The sequence below is a fragment of the Delphinus delphis genome, chromosome 7, assembly GCF_949987515.2.
Source record: "Delphinus delphis chromosome 7, mDelDel1.2, whole genome shotgun sequence".
Taxonomy (NCBI): domain Eukaryota; kingdom Metazoa; phylum Chordata; class Mammalia; order Artiodactyla; family Delphinidae; genus Delphinus; species Delphinus delphis.
The window spans coordinates 114,975,191-114,992,756 of NC_082689.1; the positions used below are offsets into that span (position 1 = coordinate 114,975,191).

General features: G+C 36.6%; 1 protein-coding gene across 3 annotated transcripts in view; it reads right to left on the reverse strand.

Moving 5' to 3' along the window:
• The window catches only part of PTPN4 (protein tyrosine phosphatase non-receptor type 4), a 174,883-nt gene that overhangs the window by 62,121 nt on the left and 95,196 nt on the right, over positions 1–17,566 (reverse strand). For all 3 annotated transcript variants that reach the window (XM_060017056.2, XM_060017055.2, XM_060017057.1), the window contains 3 exons: positions 14,075–14,163; positions 4,658–4,721; positions 499–671 (listed from right to left, as the gene is read on the reverse strand). In XM_060017056.2, coding sequence (XP_059873039.1) covers positions 499–671; positions 4,658–4,721; positions 14,075–14,163 — 326 coding nt within the window. The remainder of the gene's footprint in view (positions 1–498; positions 672–4,657; positions 4,722–14,074; positions 14,164–17,566) is intronic.

Below are 17,566 nucleotides of genomic sequence, written 5' to 3' on the forward strand. Positions count from 1 at the left end.
GTGCTGATACTGAATTTTGGGGCTACTTTTATTTGGAAGGAGGATGTGTTTTTAATGGTATATCCTGTACGACGCTTTATGCTGTTGTGTTTTATTTTCTGATTACAAATGGGGCATTTATAAATGCTTGAGGTTTACAATACAAATCTTTTCTGGGCCACATCTAAATGTTTTCTTCACGAGAAAGTCATCTTACAAATATTTAACAAAGACAATGGAAATTATAGCAGGAGTAGATTGTAACTAATTAAATACAGTTGATTTACTTTAGGAAATAACGACCTGGAATACAGGTAATGGAACAGGTTTCTCAAGTCTGGCTTTATAATGAGAACCTACAGAACTTTCTGCTGATTAGACAAAGCGGCCAAACTCTGCGAAGACTTTGACTTAGTAGGCGCGCATGAGTAACAGATTCTATGGTTCAGTAAACTAGACTTTTCTTTAAAAGGAGGAAAAAATCCAACACTGAAGTATCAAAGCATAAGCAATACTTACCAATACCGGAATTTTGAACCTAATGTAAAATAATGTGCAAAAAAATTCTTTTGAGGTGGAAGTGGTCTGTCCAAACGGAAGAATGTGTGATGTTCTACACATGCTTTCCACAAGTTTTTACATGCTCTGTAATTCACCATGTTAAATCCCAATAATGTTTCTCTAGATTCATGCTGTAATAAATGACAAAATGCAGAGAATATCATGAGAATGTCAGGATCTAATGTTCCATTTAATTTATTTTTTACAGGTAAATACTCTACCTTTACAAACACTAACCCTTCCTGTGTCTTTTTTGCCTATCCCATAAAAAAGCAGTAAAATTAATGGAAAGGTTTGCAAAATGTGGACCTCATTTGGTAATATTACAACTCATAGGAACTGTTATTTTAGAACACAGTTAGAAACAAATTTAAAACTTGATATGTATCTATTTTCAAAACTTAGTAGCTATAATTATTTCAAAATACAATCCTGGCCCACAAATTAAACTTTAAGATACATCAACAGACCTTTCAACAATATCTCTAAACTTATAAATCTGTCTAGATTGTAAAAAAGTAAATAAAAACATTCAGCACTTCTGAACACTATTTTGAAATTCTTATTTTAAAATAAGTAGCAACAGGGACTTCCCTGGTAGCGCAGTGGTTAAGAATCAGCCTGCCAATGAAGGGGACACGGGTTTGAGCCCTGGTCCGGGAAGATCCCACATGCCGTGGAGCAACTAAACCCGTGCGCCACAACTACTGAACCTGCGCTCTAGAGCCTGCAAGCCACAACTACTGAGCCCGCGTGCCACATTTACTGAAGCCCACGTGCCTAGAGCCCGTGCTCTGCAACAAGAGGCCACCGCAACGAGAAGCCCATGTACCGCAGGGAAGAGAAGCCCCCGCTTGCTGCAACTAGAGAAAGCCCACGCGCAGCAACGAAGACCCAACACAGCCAAAAATTAATTAATTAATTAAAAAGTTAAAATAAGCAGCAACAGAAGCATTTCTTTAATTTTTCTTTAAAAATTTGGCACAAATTGCTATTTAAATAAATGGTTTCACTGAACTATCTATAGCAAGGCATACATGTCATAGGTGTCCAGCTATGATTTTCACACAGTGACTGCAACCAGGTCCAGAAATGGACCGTTAAGCAGCGCCTCCGAGCGCCTTGTCTTCCCGTCTCTACCACATAACCTCTACACGTGCCCACCTTCTGCCTTTTATGCCCACAGGTTAATACCACATAACCTCTACACGCGCCCACCTTCTGCCTTTTATGCCCACAGGTTAATACCACATAACCTCTACACGCGCCCACCTTCTGCCTTTTATGCCCACAGGTTAATACCACATAACCTCTACACGTGCCCACCTTCTGCCTTTTATGCCCACAGGTTAATACCACATAAACTCTACACGCGCCCACCTTCTGCCTTTTATGCCCACAGGTTAATACCATATAACCTCTACACGTATGCCCACCTTCTGCCTTTTATGCCCACAGGTTAATACCACATAACCTGTACACGTGTGCCCACCTTCTGCCTTTTATGCCCACAGGTTATCATGCTTGTTTCTCAACTTTACATACACGGACTCATACATGTATGTCTTTAGGTCTGACTTCTTTTGTTCAATATTATGTTTCTATATTCCTCCATGTAATTGTGAAGCAGTAATTGACTCACTTCATTCTACACACTATTCTCTCATGTGAACAGACCACAGTTTATTAACCTGTTTACCGTTGACAGACATTTAATGTTTCTAGTTTGGTGATGTGAAAATGTTGTTCCTGTGTGTATTCCTGTATTTTGTCAGATGCGCGTAGGTGCGAATTTCTGTTGCTGGGCCATAGATGCCATGCGCTCACCTCTGGTCGGTGCCGCCCAGCCGTTGCCAAAATGATCAGCCTGACAGGCACCCCCTCTACCAGCAGCGCATGCTCTTCACACTCCCCGGTCACTGGCTCCCCATCTTTTTGCTCCACTATTCTGGTGGTTGCGTGAAATTATCACATTTTGGTTATAATCTGTATTTCTCTGATGCTTAATTGAGGTTCAACAGCTTTTCATGTTACTGGCCATGGGGATATTCTCAGTTCTGGAGTGTCTGTTCAAGTCACTAGCGTACTTCTGGGTTGGGCTGGATACACAACCAAGGACATAGACGGTGTGTGTGTATCATACACATATTCTGTGCTATTTGACTTTCTTAATCATGTCTTTTGACGAACATAGTTCTTAATTTTAACCAGCTCTAGTTACTGATCTTCTCCTTTAATGTTAGTTTCCCTTCTATGTCCTATTAAAGCAATCTTTGCCTACCAAAAGGTCATGAAGATACCTTCTATGACTAAAATACAGTAAAATGCCCATGTATAAATATTAAGCTGTGATATTAGAAGATGATATGCTTAAAATGTCACTTCTTGATCACCAGAGAATTCTTAATTCTGTGTAACAGTGGCTTTGTATGCATTAACACTCCCTCAGAGGATGGTTGTGAGGATTAAATGATATGAAAACGGTTGGTCGTTACCAGGCACACAGGACGACTTTAAGAAACGTCAGATACTATACTAGTAGTATTACTAACAACAGTAGCACTATAATGGGGAGCAAATTGGAAAAGTTGACTTAAACACCGCCTCCTACCAATATAATTATCAGAGTAAAATGTTCGTTCTCTAGTTTCCAGATACGATTTATTATATTTTAGTCCTCTAAACATTTATTGAAACATGTACAAGAATGTTCATTAACAGCATTAATCATAATAGTCACAACGTGGAAATGGCAAAACTGTCCACTAACATAGTAAGAACGAATAACTAATGTATGGTATATTCATTCAGTAGAATTCCACAGCAAGGGAGCAAACTATCGCTAGGTGTAACAACACGAATGAATCTCACAATGTTAAGGGGAAGAAGGCAGATAAAAATGAAAACGTTCTGTATGATTTTAGATTTTAAAATTCAAAACTAAGCAAACTAATCCACGATGATACAAATGAGAATAATATTTACCTTTTGGGAGAGTTAATGACTGCTAGTGGGCGTCAACTCCATTAGTAATAATACCAGCTGCCAGGGTGGTAGTAATGTTCTACATAATAACATTGTATATTATATACTTATCAAGCACTATACTTAATTTCTGTTGGTTTTATTTCGATAAAAACTCTCTTGAAATAAAACGTCTATGTTTTGTGAGTATAATGATGAATCATAGTCAGTAGATCAATATCCTCTATAAAATACATTTGATTCAAATATATTTTAAGGCTTTGAATACATTTTATTTTATTATTTATTTATTATGTATTTTTGATGTGGACCATTTTTTTTTAAGTCTTTATTGAACTTGTTATAATATTGCTTCCACTTCATGTTTTGGTTTTTTGGCCTCGAGGCATGTGGGATCTTAGCTCCCCGACCAGGGATCGACCCCGCATTCCCTGCACTGGAAGGCGAAGTCTTAACCACTGGACCGCCAGGGAAGTCCCTGAATACATTTTATACACATATACACATATACACATCCTGAAATGTGCATTAATTTGTCAAGACTTCTAGTAATGTCAGTTAAAGGATAAGGTTAATTTAATTTATGAAATAGATAAAATCATTTATAAGATGAAATTCTTTCCAACGCTGTACTTTCTGTGATAATGTGTTGTATTTAATACACAAAAAGGACATCAGTCCAACAAAGGGAGGAAATGTACTACACGTTCATTAACTAGGAACAAAACCAAACGCTCAGAATCCCCCAAATGAAATGTACTCCTATGTGAAAGGAAGTGCTGTTTAATGTACTCCTATGTGAAAGGAAGATTTAGTTTAAAAAAAAAAAAAAGAAAGAAAAAGGACATATAAATGCTCAGTTACTGACCTCATGAATGGACCCTGGGGACGACAATGAACATCACAATTGAGACCAGTTTCTAAGTTCAAGAGATAGCAGAACAGATATCTAGAATAACTTCTGATCAGAACCACAGAAACACTAGGGATATACTTTGTCATAAAATGTGAACTACTTAACTGAGTAGGCAGTTATTAACAGTATTAACACATTTACTTGCACTAAAAGTTCTGTAATGAATGACGACTTATTTCTTAAAGGACTTAAGTTATGTTAATAAGATCAACTCACCAATTCTTTTCTCAGTTGAATAAAAAACTGTTTGCACTTAAAAGAAATTTTTACAATCTTCAACCTGGATAAAAAGAGAATGAATTGGAGTATTTAAAATATTGAACAAAGATAAAAATATTAATCTAAAAAATTAAAAAATAATCTTTTAACTGTATGTTTAGTAATGTCTAAATATTTAATTATATCTACATATATAAAGTACATAAAGAATCTATTAAAGTTTTTGGTGCTTCGTGAAAAAATAATTAGAATTTATATGCTCAACTGAGCTTAGTTTTATCAGAACATTTTGCTGTAAACTATACATTTCCCAATTTTGTGTCTAAAGAAATACATAAAAACACATATCACGAGTTAAAATTTTAAGAATACCAATAATATAGTTATTTACTCTTTAAAACTGCAAGTAGTTTTCTGCACGTTAAGAGCTTGGAAATCACCAATCCATCCTGGCAACAAGTAAAAAGCTCAACAGATTGAAAAATCCACAACTCTTCTTAAATACACAAGGAAGGGAAGAGCACAGGGCAAACGGCTACCCCCAAGACTTGAGAGACCAACAGCTGAGTACAGGGAATCAGAGCTTCCCAGAGAAGATTCAGGAGCAGAAACTGCCAGAGGAAGCAGTGCCAGGGTAGGAAAATCTGAACTGTATTTTATGAGTTGTGGAAGGCTCAGCGTGGTCAACCCTGAGAGTTAAAAACCCCAAGAGGCCCCAGTCATAGGGCGGACCTCACGGTATTGTGAGATTTAGCTCTAGAAGCTCAAACAGATTCCGAAAATAAATACCAAAGAAAAGTACCCTCAGATTTCCGACAGGGAAAGGGAAAGAAACCATGCTGAACTAGGCCAGAGCACTCTGCTCTTAACAAGGCCTACCTTTAGGGGAATCTTGTTAACCAGAGCCTGACCTGGGGGAGGAAAATACCCAAGTCCAGCCCACTCTAGCCATCCTGTCCCACCCAAGGGGAGAGAAAAAAAAAATGAGAAACACTGTGAAGCTCACAGTCTAGAGGCCTGGGCTCATTAAAACACTGAGAGCTAATCACAGGACTACAGAAAACCCCCTTCTGTCGACACCTCACCACCACATTACTAAGAGCCTATTTACAGCGTGCCTGTTACCAGGGTATCCTACCTGCCCATCAAGAAAAGATTACAAGGCATACCAAAAGGCAAAAACCACAATGTAAAGACAGAGTAAGCATCAGAACCAGATATGAGAGGAATGTGGGACTTACCAGACTGGGAGTTTAAAACAACTACGATTAACAGGCTAAGAGCTCCAAAGGATAAAGTAGAAAGCAAGAACAAAGAACAGATGGGCAATGTAAACACAGAAATGAAAATCATAAAAAAGGACCCCAAAATAAAAAATTAATATGCAGAAACCTGTTCCACTTCTATACACTAACAACGAGCTATCAGAAAGAGAAATTAAGGAAACAATCCCATTGACTATCACATTGAAAAGAATAAAATACCTGGGAATAAATCTACCTAAGGATGTAAAACCTGGAAAACTATAAGACACTGATGAAAGAAACTGAAGAGGACACAAACAGATGCAAAGATACACTGTATTCTCGGATTGGAAGAATTAATATTGTTAAAATGACCATACTACCCAAGGCAATCTATATATTCAATGCAATCCCTATCAAAATACCAATGGCATTTTTCACAGAACTAGAACAAATAATTTCAAAATTTGCATGGAAGAGATACATGTATATGTATAACTGAATCACTTTGCTGTACAGCTGAAACTATCACAACATTGCTAATCACCTATACTCCAAAATAAAATGAAAAGTTAAAAAAAAAAATTTGTTTGGAAACACAAAAGATCCCGGATAACTAAACAATCTTGAGAAATAACAGAGCTGGAGGAATCCTGCTTCCTGACATCAAACTATAGTACAAAGCTACAGTAACCAAAACAGTCTGGTACTGGCATAGAAACAGACACATAAATCAGTGGAAGAGAATAGACAGCCCAGAAATAAACCTATGCTCACATGGTCAATTAATCTATGACAAGAAGACAAGAATATACAATGGAGAAAAGACAGTCTCTTCAATAAATGGTGTTGGGAAAACTGGATGCTACATGCACAAAAATGAAAACTGGACAACTTTCTCACACCATATACAAAATAAATTCAAAATGGATTAAAGACTTAAATGTAATACCTGAAATCATAAAACTTCAAGAAGAAAACACAGACAGTAACCTCTTTTACATTAGTCTTAGCAATATTTTTTGGTCATGTCTCCTCAGGTAAGGGCAGCAAAAGCAAAAATAAACAATGGGACTACATCAAATTAAAAGATTCTCCACAGTGAAGCAAACCAACAAAACAAAAAGGTAGCCTACCAAATGAGAGAAGATACTTGCAAATGATATATCCAATAAGGGGTTGATATCCAAGTATATAAAGAACTTTTTTATACAACTCAGTATCAAAAAACAAATTTGATTAAAAAATGGGCAGAAGACCTGAATAGACATTTTTTACAAAGACATACACATGGCCAACAGGGACATTAAAAGGTGTTCAACATCATTAATTATCAGAGAAATGCAAATCAAAACTACAATGAGATACCACCTCACACCTGTCAGAATGGCTATTATCAAAAAGACAAGAAACAACAACTGTTGACAAGGATGTGGAGAAAAGGGAATCTTTGTGCACCGTTGGTGGGAATGTAAATATGTGCAGCCACCATGGAAGACAGTATGGAGGGTCCTCAAAATTCTAAAAATAGAACTACCATATGATCCAGCAGTTCCACCTCTGGGTATGTATCCAAAGAAAATGAAAACACTAAATCAAAAAGATTTATGCACCCCTGTGTTCATTGCAGCACTATTTATAACAGCCAAGATATGGAAACAACCTAAGTGTCCATCAATAATGAATGGATAAAGAAGATGTGATGTGTTTGTATATGTGTGTGTGTGTGTGTGTGTGTGTGTGTGTGTGTGTGTGAATATTACTCAGCCATAAAAAAGAATAAAATCTTGCCAACTATGGCAACATGGATGGACCTCGAGGGTATTATGAAAGTGAAATAACTAGAAAAACAAATACCTTATGATTTCATTTATACGTGGAATCTAAAAAATAAAACAAAAAGAGACTCAGATACAGAGAACAAACGAGTGGTTGCCAGAGGAGAGAAAAGGGTGCAGGTAAAGACAAAAATGTGAAATGGATTAAGAATACAAACTTCCAGTTATAAAATAAGTCATGGGGATGTAATGTATATAGAGGGAATATAGTCAATAATACTATAATAATTTTATATGGTGACGGATGATAACTGGACTTACTGTGCTGTTTCATAAGGTATAGAAATATTTAATCACTATGCTGTACACCTGAACCTAATATAATGTTATATTAATTATAAATCAATAAAAAATTTATTGAAACTTGTTTTATGGCTCAACATATTTTCTCTCCTAGTAAACAAACCATGTACCCTTGAAAGGAATGTGTATTTTGCTGTTACTAGGCATAGTATTGAAACAGGAGGGAAGGGGAGCAGGGCACAACCTTTGAAAGAATGACATAGCCATAGGATATGACAGAAACTGGTAAGAGCCAACTAGATCCAAGACGGCGGAAGATTCGACTTCCAGTAGACCTTGAGCCTCATTACATGCTCATTGTAATGCATTAGCTAAATGACACTCCCACAGGCGCCATGACAGTTCTGAGGCCAACCATAGAAGGCCAAAAGTGGGTGGTGGCCCAATTCCTGGAAATCTCTGCCCCTTCCCCCAAAATAGCTGGAATAATCCCCACTCATTAGCCTATGAAATTACGCAGCCCATAAAAACTAACCACACCATGTTTTGGGGCCTCTTGCCTTCTGAGATGGCCCACCCTCTGCCTGTGGAGTGTGTTTCTCTCTAAATAAATCCACTTCTTACCTATCACTTTGTCTCTCACTGAATTCCTTCTGTGATTAGACATAAAGAACCTGAGCTTCAGTAAGTCCTAAGACCACGTGTGTGATCTCAATTAAAAGACAGTGGGTTCTGGCTGGGTTTGAGTCCCCGCCCATGGGTTCAAGTGCAATCTGAGTCGCACAGTTTCAGTATTGTATATCAATTAAGCCACGAGATTTGATAGTGCTTGAAACTATTTCAACTGATTTTTTATTGTCTAGTTTTTGTATTGAGTTCTGAGAGGGATATGCTCAAATCTCCAACTACGATTGTAGAATTGTCTATTTTTCCTTATTTTTTCCTTCATGTATTTTGAAACTGTGTTATTATGCACATGTATACTTATAACTGTTGCTTGTCTATTATCAGGTGTATGGGTCATACTTTCCTTTATCTTTGTGTGTCTTGTAATATTTTGCTGGCAACCAGATGTTTTACATATTGCATCGCAGTGAGTGTAAGTTATTTGTTTCCCATCTTCCCAGCTTCCTGTTATTTGGTAGTTTACGTACATGGACTCTATCTTCACCCTCAACCTCCAGTTCAGGCTTCTGCTGTTGCTCTTCAGGAAAGCACAGCTCTGGGTGTGCCCACAGGAATACTGAGATGACCAGGGGTACTAAACATCCCATTCTCTCAAAAACCACACCCAGCTGAGAACTCCTCTAATTGCCAACACACTGCTCTATTATTTTCAGCAGCGCCCTGGGCCATGAATTGCTTCAGGAACGAATTCAATCAAATTGTGACTGTTCCAAAGGAACAGTCTCTGAGGCAGGCACTTGACGCTATTTGCTCTACTATCCTGGTTTCTGTCTCTCCTGTTGTCTTTGGGTTTCCCAAGACAGTCCTTAATTAGCCTGAGCTTTGCAGTGACTTAAGTTGTGACGCTTTGTTATTATACAGGAGCCCTGGTGATGTGTCAGTTAAGTCTGGGGCTGGGGAGGAACTCGTCTTTAATCCTGTGATTAGGTCTCGGGTTTAGTGGTCTGAGCCCCTTGGCTGCACCCTTCAGTGCCCGTCAGCTCACCCCTCCCTAGCTGCAACAGGAAGTACAGAGAGGGCTGGAAATGGGTACTTCCCTTCCCCCACCTTGGTTAGGCTCTGGTAAAACACACGTTGGTTAAGTATTGGTAAAATAGATTTCCTTGAGGGCAGATCTTTGTTAAGGAGAGCAGAAAGCTCTGAGCGTATTTCAAAACGGTTACTTTCCTGCTCAACTTCCATCCCCTGCCCTTCGAACACAAGCGGATTTTTCTCCAATCTTCGCCCTGAGATCCTGGTGGGGTGCCTGGTAGTAAAACTCATGAGAATGAGGGGTCCTTCCTAAGTAAATTAGTCCAAGCTAGTCTCTGCTCCATCTCCAGCAATCTGTCAATCACCCTGCATGTACTCCTACCAGGGGTGGCTGCAGCGGTGGTTTCTAGTCCTGGTAAGTTGTCATGCCTTGTATTCACCTGTCTCTCCAGTTTTCAGAGCTGCAGTAAGTATGCCCTGTGTCCTCAATTCTCTGAGGGATCTAAAAAGAGTTGCTGATTTTGAGTTTTTTCAGTTTTTTTTTTTTTTTCTTGTGAGGACAGGGGTGACAACTTCCAAAGTCTTTACCTGCTGGACTGGGAACCAGAACTCTCTCCATCCCTTTTCATTTTACTAATGATGTTTTTTGATGAGCATTAATTTTAATGAAGTCTAATTATAGAATCCAAGTAACTCCCAATTCAGTATTCAACAGCTTAAAAGTATGAACTTGAACTGGATAATTTAGGGATAACCATATGTGGAAAGAAATGAGGGAATCTATTACATGGAACACTACTTTTTCTACACATAGCTCTAATTTTGAGAGAAGAGGTAAGTGAGAAGCTAGTGTTTCAGAAACTGAAAGACCCAGGTTTATTTAAAGCTCTGCTTCATACTCATCATACTTGTTAACACTGGCCCAGTCAGCTTCTCTGGCATTTCTCACTCCTTATCCATAAAAACAATGCTAACACCACCCAAGTTGCAGGGTTATAAGGTACAGATAAAATGCATTAAAATCCACAAGTGATTTTTTTCCTACCTTATTAATCTTATAAAACTATCAGCTCTAAAACTTCCACCTTTACTCAAAACTCTTCATTCATGTAGAAATTTGGTAATTCCGAGCTGTAATCATACTCCATTTTTATCAAGTGATTTTTATGATTTCCTCAAGGAGACTTCCACAATACTTTGCTAAAATATCAATTTAAGGGCAATGGCAATTCTACGAACACTAATTTGAATAAAGATGATGAGGCTGAAATGGTTCCTTATTCACATGTAGTATTAATAAGAAGTATGTTGCTTTTCTGAAAATAGATCCATACTTTAAGAACTAAAAGTAAACCATGTATTTGATGATTTTCACACAACTTAATGATTGATTTTCTTTGGAAATCAATTGATACTGGATCTTAAATCATGGCAATTTGTGGTATATGTATAAATGTACTCCTAATGTTGTAGTATGTACTGCTATGAGTAGTTAGGATCAGAAGAAATCCTTATGTTCCAGGATGATGTAGGTCTAGTAGCTTTAACAACTTTAAATCCCATCTATTTAGTTTAATTCTGGAAAATAAAAATTTAAAGGAATACTATATAGTATTTTCCAATCAATATCTTAAATGCTCACATTCTTCTTTTTAACCTAACTTGTGTGATAAAGACTTATAAACATGAGTTCTATTTCTCAACATGAAACTACCTTCAAGAATATTTAATAATAAAATAATATACCAACTCCTCAGCATATGGAATATATAAGATCCTTCACAATCTGAATCTAATTTCTCTCCTAAGCAACATTATTATACCTTAAATTCTTGTGCCCTTGCTTCTGTCCTCAGTGAAGACAACTGAAAAAAAAAAATCAAACCAAATATCCCATCATCTCCTCAACTTGCCACGTCCTTTCTTACTATTAGGCTCCTGCAAATGTTTGGTACCTTTACCCTGAATTCCCTGACTGAACCCTCTATACACACATACCTCTTCCATACTTCCTCCTCACTGAAGAAATTTCTATTCATCCTTTAAAAACCATCTCAAATACCATAGGGCCATTACAATTTTCCCTAGTGAAATTATATCCTTGGTGTTTCCAAAGTAATTTGTCAAAAACTCTTCTAGAATCCTTATTGTATAATTTTGAAAATACAGAAAAACTTAGATTATCATTTTAACCACATCACCCGAAAAGAATTTATTTCTGATTTTGACATTCATAGAAAATGTAAAATTAATAAAAAGTATTTTAACTGTCTTTAGTAAAATCAGAAAAGTATTAAAATTGAAGATGCACATTTACCATTATGAAAGTCAACAACTGTAACTATCTCTTCTGAAGCATTTAAGTTACAAATTGTCTTATTATGTTTTGTAATTAATTTTTATGTGCCCACTTTTAGGCAAGGACTATGTCTTGAACTGTTTTGTATTCTCCTCTGAACATAACACAATTTGAATTATACAGGAAGAACTTAAAAGATGTGAGATGAAACACTAAATGACCTTTGATTTTCTTTATGAGCTTTATAGAGGTATAATTTATATATAAAATGAAATATCCCAATTTTAGGCAAACAAATCAATGAGTTTTGACAAATGTATTCAGCTGTGTAACTACCACCCACCCAAACCACCATGTAACAATTTCCATCACCTGAAAATGTTCCAATGGCAACCAAGGGTCTGCTGTCTTTATACTGTGTGTTCTCAGGAATTTCATATAAATAGAAACAAAGAGTACGTCATCTTTTGTGTCAGGCTTCTTACACTTAGCATAATGTTTTGAGGGGAGGGTCACCCATATTGTTTAGTGTGTAAAACAGTTCATTTCTTTCACTGCTAAACAGTATTCCAATGCAAGTGTAATCTGCTTGTCCTTTCACCAACTGATGGACATCTGGAATTCTGTTTTGTGCTGTTATGAATAATACAGCTATGAACACAGTGTGCAAATCTTTATACGAACTTGTATTTTCAGTTCTCTTGGGTAAATACCTAGGAATAGAATTGCCAGATTATATGGTAAATCTATGTTTAACCTTGAAGAAACACCAAACTGTTTTCCAAAGTTGGTCTACTAGTTTGCATTCCCACCAGCAATATATGAGATTTCTAGGTGCTTTGCTTCCTTGCCATTACTTGGTATTATCATTCTTTTTAATTGGAACTATTGTAGTGAGTGAACAGTAGTAGTTCACTGCGGTTTTAATGTGCGTTTCACTAATGACTGAGCATCTTTTTGTGTACTTATTTGCCATCTGTATATCTCCTTTGGGGAGTATCTATTCACATATTTTGCCTATTCTTTTTAATCAAGTTGTCTTATTACTGAGCTATAAGAGTCCGTTACATTCTTTTGATAAGTCCTTTATCAAATATGTATTTTATAAAAGAGTGTTTTTTGCCTTTTCATTTTCTTTACAGTGTCTTCTGGAGAGCAAAAATATCTAATTTTGATGAAGTTCATTTCATCAATTTTATATTTTGTATTTCATGTTTTCCTAGATAGTGACCTATTGGGGAAATTTATGTTTATTTTCTCAACGTAATTGTGGCAATTTTCTAAAATAATAGCTTCTGTCAGTTATCATATTTCTATTAGTGTTATATAAGTGACTAATTACAAAAACCTATTAAATAATAATCAGAGATATTGAAAAATCTGGACCAATTCTTTTAGGAGATATAAAGAGAAACAGATTGATACAATATATTTCTTTTGTATTTGCTTCTTCCCCTAGAGAAAATCATTGTGTTTATTTTTAAAAACCCGAGTTACTTATATGATATTCACACAAGGGATATGTGATCAATACGATTTTTACAATTTTCAAGTTATCCCCTTAAAGGGAAATGGCAGATGCTACCTCTCCTTCTTCCTCACTTTGGGATATAGGAGTGACGGTGAGTGAGGCACTGGGCGACGAGGATAAGCACAGCATGCTAAGGACAGCAGAGCAATAACACAAAAGAAACATGAGTTTTAAACCCCGTGGAGCCACCATACTTTCCCAGTACCAATTTAAACCACTGTAATAAGGGGCCTTTGTTGCAGCAACCATGCCCATGTTCCAACTAATAAACTAGCACCCACTGAATGCATTTAAGTGAAGTACTGTATTCAAAACAACTGGCACAGCGTGAGACGCAGAGTAAATATGACAATATTAGCTATTACACTACAGTACAGATTTAGAGACTAAGAGAAAAATTCGCAAAGTAGTATTTTCTTTAAACTAAGATACTTCGGAAACAAATAATTCAATTATTTTAATAGGTATCTTCTGGTAGATTCCAAGTAAGTGGGACGAAGTTGTATGACAACATTAAATAGCTCAACAACCACTTTCTTTAATACGAATTGTATTTGGTAATATAATGGTAAAAGCAAAAGTACTGATGGAAGTTCTTACCATGGAAAGGTATTCATTCGTACTTTGTTCTTATAAATCAGAATTCCTCCTGACATCACTCCAATCATAATTTCATTGTTACTTTGATCCTTCAAAAAACAACAAAAAAAAGAAAATGGCAAATCTAAAATAAACTGTTAAAGTTATATTTTAAAAATATGATTAGTTTTTTTTACACAGTGTGACATTTCATCAAAGGCAACAGTTAACTGAATATTTACAAATCCATATGGTAACTGTTACATCATAAAAATAAAGGACATACTTCAAATCAAACTTAAATGTTGCATTATTAAAATTTATTAATCTAAAGCAAAAATGATTTCAGGATTTCCCACAGTTTATAAATGGGACTGACTCTTTGATATAGAAAATCAAAGACCTTCTCATCTTATAGAATGACAAGTTAGTACCCATCTTTCCATTTCTAAAACTATTAAGGTCCAATTACTGTGTAAATATGGTGGTAGGATTGCAAAAGTGAAGAAAACCTGGAGTTCAGAGTTTGGTGAAGGGCAACCTGTAATAAAATAATATTTCCAATATAATGAGAAGTTCTGTAACAGACATAATACAACAAAAACATTATGGGAGTATAGAGTGGGGACAATTGCTGGAGAGTTTGGAAGGCTCCTGAGAAGGAAATTTGAATTGTGCTTTGATGGGTGAGTTCTCATGCTGACTGATCCAACGTGAACAGCTGACCTGCACTATTAAGAGAATGAGTGGAATTAAAACTTTTCTCAGCTGCTAATCAGTCTTGAAATAGCTCTGCTTCTTGACTTGAAATATACTCCAGGCAAACTAATATAGTAATAATGCTTTTATCCCTAGCATTTATGTGATCAGAAGATAGAACTAATTAATGAAAATATAATCAAGATTTTGTAATTGTCTCCCTAGGAAAAAACCTTTAAAGTGTAGTTTCAATAATTTCTAATTAAATGAAATATTACTAAATTAGCCTGTTAGGTAAGCTAACGTGTAGTAAGTGGCCAAACACAGCAGTGTACGTTAATTTGTCTGGCTGCTCCTTTTCTTTTGCAATAACCAGCACCACTGCACACTATTATCAGAGTCTTAAATCACTGTTTAAAGGACGTCAATCAGAAGTGTGAAGCAAGATGGCAGGCCCAGCCTCACAGACGGCGACTTAATATACGCTCTGCTTATTCCTTCTGCTCCCAATCTCATAAAACATCAGAGAAGATATATGAAAACAGAAAAAATCCCTAACACTTGAAAACAATCCATAACACTGAAAGGTATGTAATCAGTGGGCCAGACATTTTGAGGAGTCTGTGAAGACAAAGTGGATAAGATCAGATTTATGGAGAGAAAATAATTCCAGAAAACCGCAGCCCAAGGGGAAGCCTCAAATTCCCGTCAGAATGATCAGGTAGGAGCAGGAAGATAATTAGCTCCTATCAACCCTACAATCTAGACTGAGCTACAGGACACAGAAGTGTGTGCAGCCTGTCTACAAGTGTGGAGCAAGTGTGGATACTGGGGACAGGAACGGAATGATCCCCAAAAGGCATGGAGAACCCCAAACTGAAAAAGCAAACTATAGGCACATTCTACCCGGCAGTTCCTTCCTTCCCTCCTCCAGCACCTAAAACAGGCCACAGTGAGGACAAACATCACGCGTGACCAAGTGAAGTAGCAATCACAAATACGAAAGGAGTATACAACCAAGGGCCACCAAGCACTTGAGAGGAACGAATGCCATTAAGGAGATATGAAAAACTCAGTAAATACGTAAAGCAGTCAGGCTGCTATGTTGGCAGAAAAACGTTAAAAAACACTGCAGGGATATCTAGGAATTCAAATTCTCAAATTACAGCTATCTATATAGCTATCAAATTCTCAAATCATAGTTATCTAGACTGAGGTATCAGTTCCCAAGGTACTGCCAGAGTTGGGCAAGAGAACCAAGAAAATAAGTATTACGTCCTTTATGGATACAAATGCTATGAATTCCAGTGTATAGAAAAACGAACGCTGACCACCTTATTTTATGCTTTTCTTATCACTTATTACTATCTAATATAACGCTATACACTGACTTGTTTAATCTGTTTATTTTTTCTCTTCTTCACTAGAACCTAAGTAGCAAAGTGCAGGGCCTTTGTTTTGCGCCCTTTCAGGTTTTTAGATGTAGAAAGGCCTACCCATTTGTGAAATGAATGGATCTCTATTATCTGTAGGAAAATATCTCCGCTGTTTAGCTTGGCACTGAAATGACCACCCCGTCCCATTTCATTTCCCCCTTTATAATTAGTAAAAACCTGCTTCCCATCAGGCCATTTCACGTGTTTTGTGTACCCATAATTACATGTTTTAATTAATGCTGTTCTCAACTCTTCACGTCTCTCTGATGAATCAAGTCAAACCTAACCAAAGTCTAGATCAAGTCCACCTTCTCTGTGAAAACTTCATTAGCCCAGTAGAATGTACGGAATTGTACCATGAATATGTAATCAGCAAAGTCCAGACTATGTGAAACTACAGGTGAAATGGTGCAGTTCTTTAACAAGAAAATTCTAAGGAACGGTAAGGGAAGAAGGGATTAAAAGACATTTAAAGTTATTCAATTAAAACAAACAAACAAAAAGCAAGACCAAATTTTAGTATCCAGGAAGGCACACTGTGTGATAAAACCACAGAAGAACAATGTAGGAAGGGGCTATGATTGGTACAGTATATAAAAAGCGTTTCTGGAATGGCTGGCTAAAGCCTACTGCTGACCTGCGTAGTATTTACAAAGATGTTCACTAAGATATACACACAGGCGTATGCGCTTTATTTTACAACATGTTAAAAAGCAGCAATGTAAACAGGATGAGATTTCGGAGGACTGTGAACAGATATTCTAATATTCTCTACCCATGCCTCAACTGTCCATTCACTCTGCCCTGCAGTGTGCCCTCCCCTCCTTTCTGGTGGAGACCACAGTTCTACTCTCCACTAAGTCGCTGGGACCACTTAACCATTCTAGTCTCTCTGCAGTCACATGGTAAGAATACAATAATAACACAAAGCCACTAAAATTTTCCATTTAGTGTCTTCAGACCACAGTTGAGCTCAGGTAACAAACTGCAGAAACAGAAACCATAGATAAGGGGGGACCACTGTATATTTTTCTAGATCTTTGTTTATATATACAAAGTATACATATGTAGTATTTATAACCACACAATTTCTTTAATCAACAAAAACTGGGACATATTATTGCGTAATTTTTCTTTTGCACTTAGCATTTTGTAGATATCTTTTCATATCAATATATATGCCTCTAACTCATCAGTTTAACTGCTGCATATTATTCCAAAATATGGATTTATCACAATTTCTTAACCATTTCTGTTGACTCATTTAGAGATTTCTAAATTTTTAATATTACAAACAATGCTGTAATAAAAATCCTTGAACACATTATTTAAAACACCTCTATAAAAAGGGTGGAGTCTGAGAAATGGAAGTGGTCAA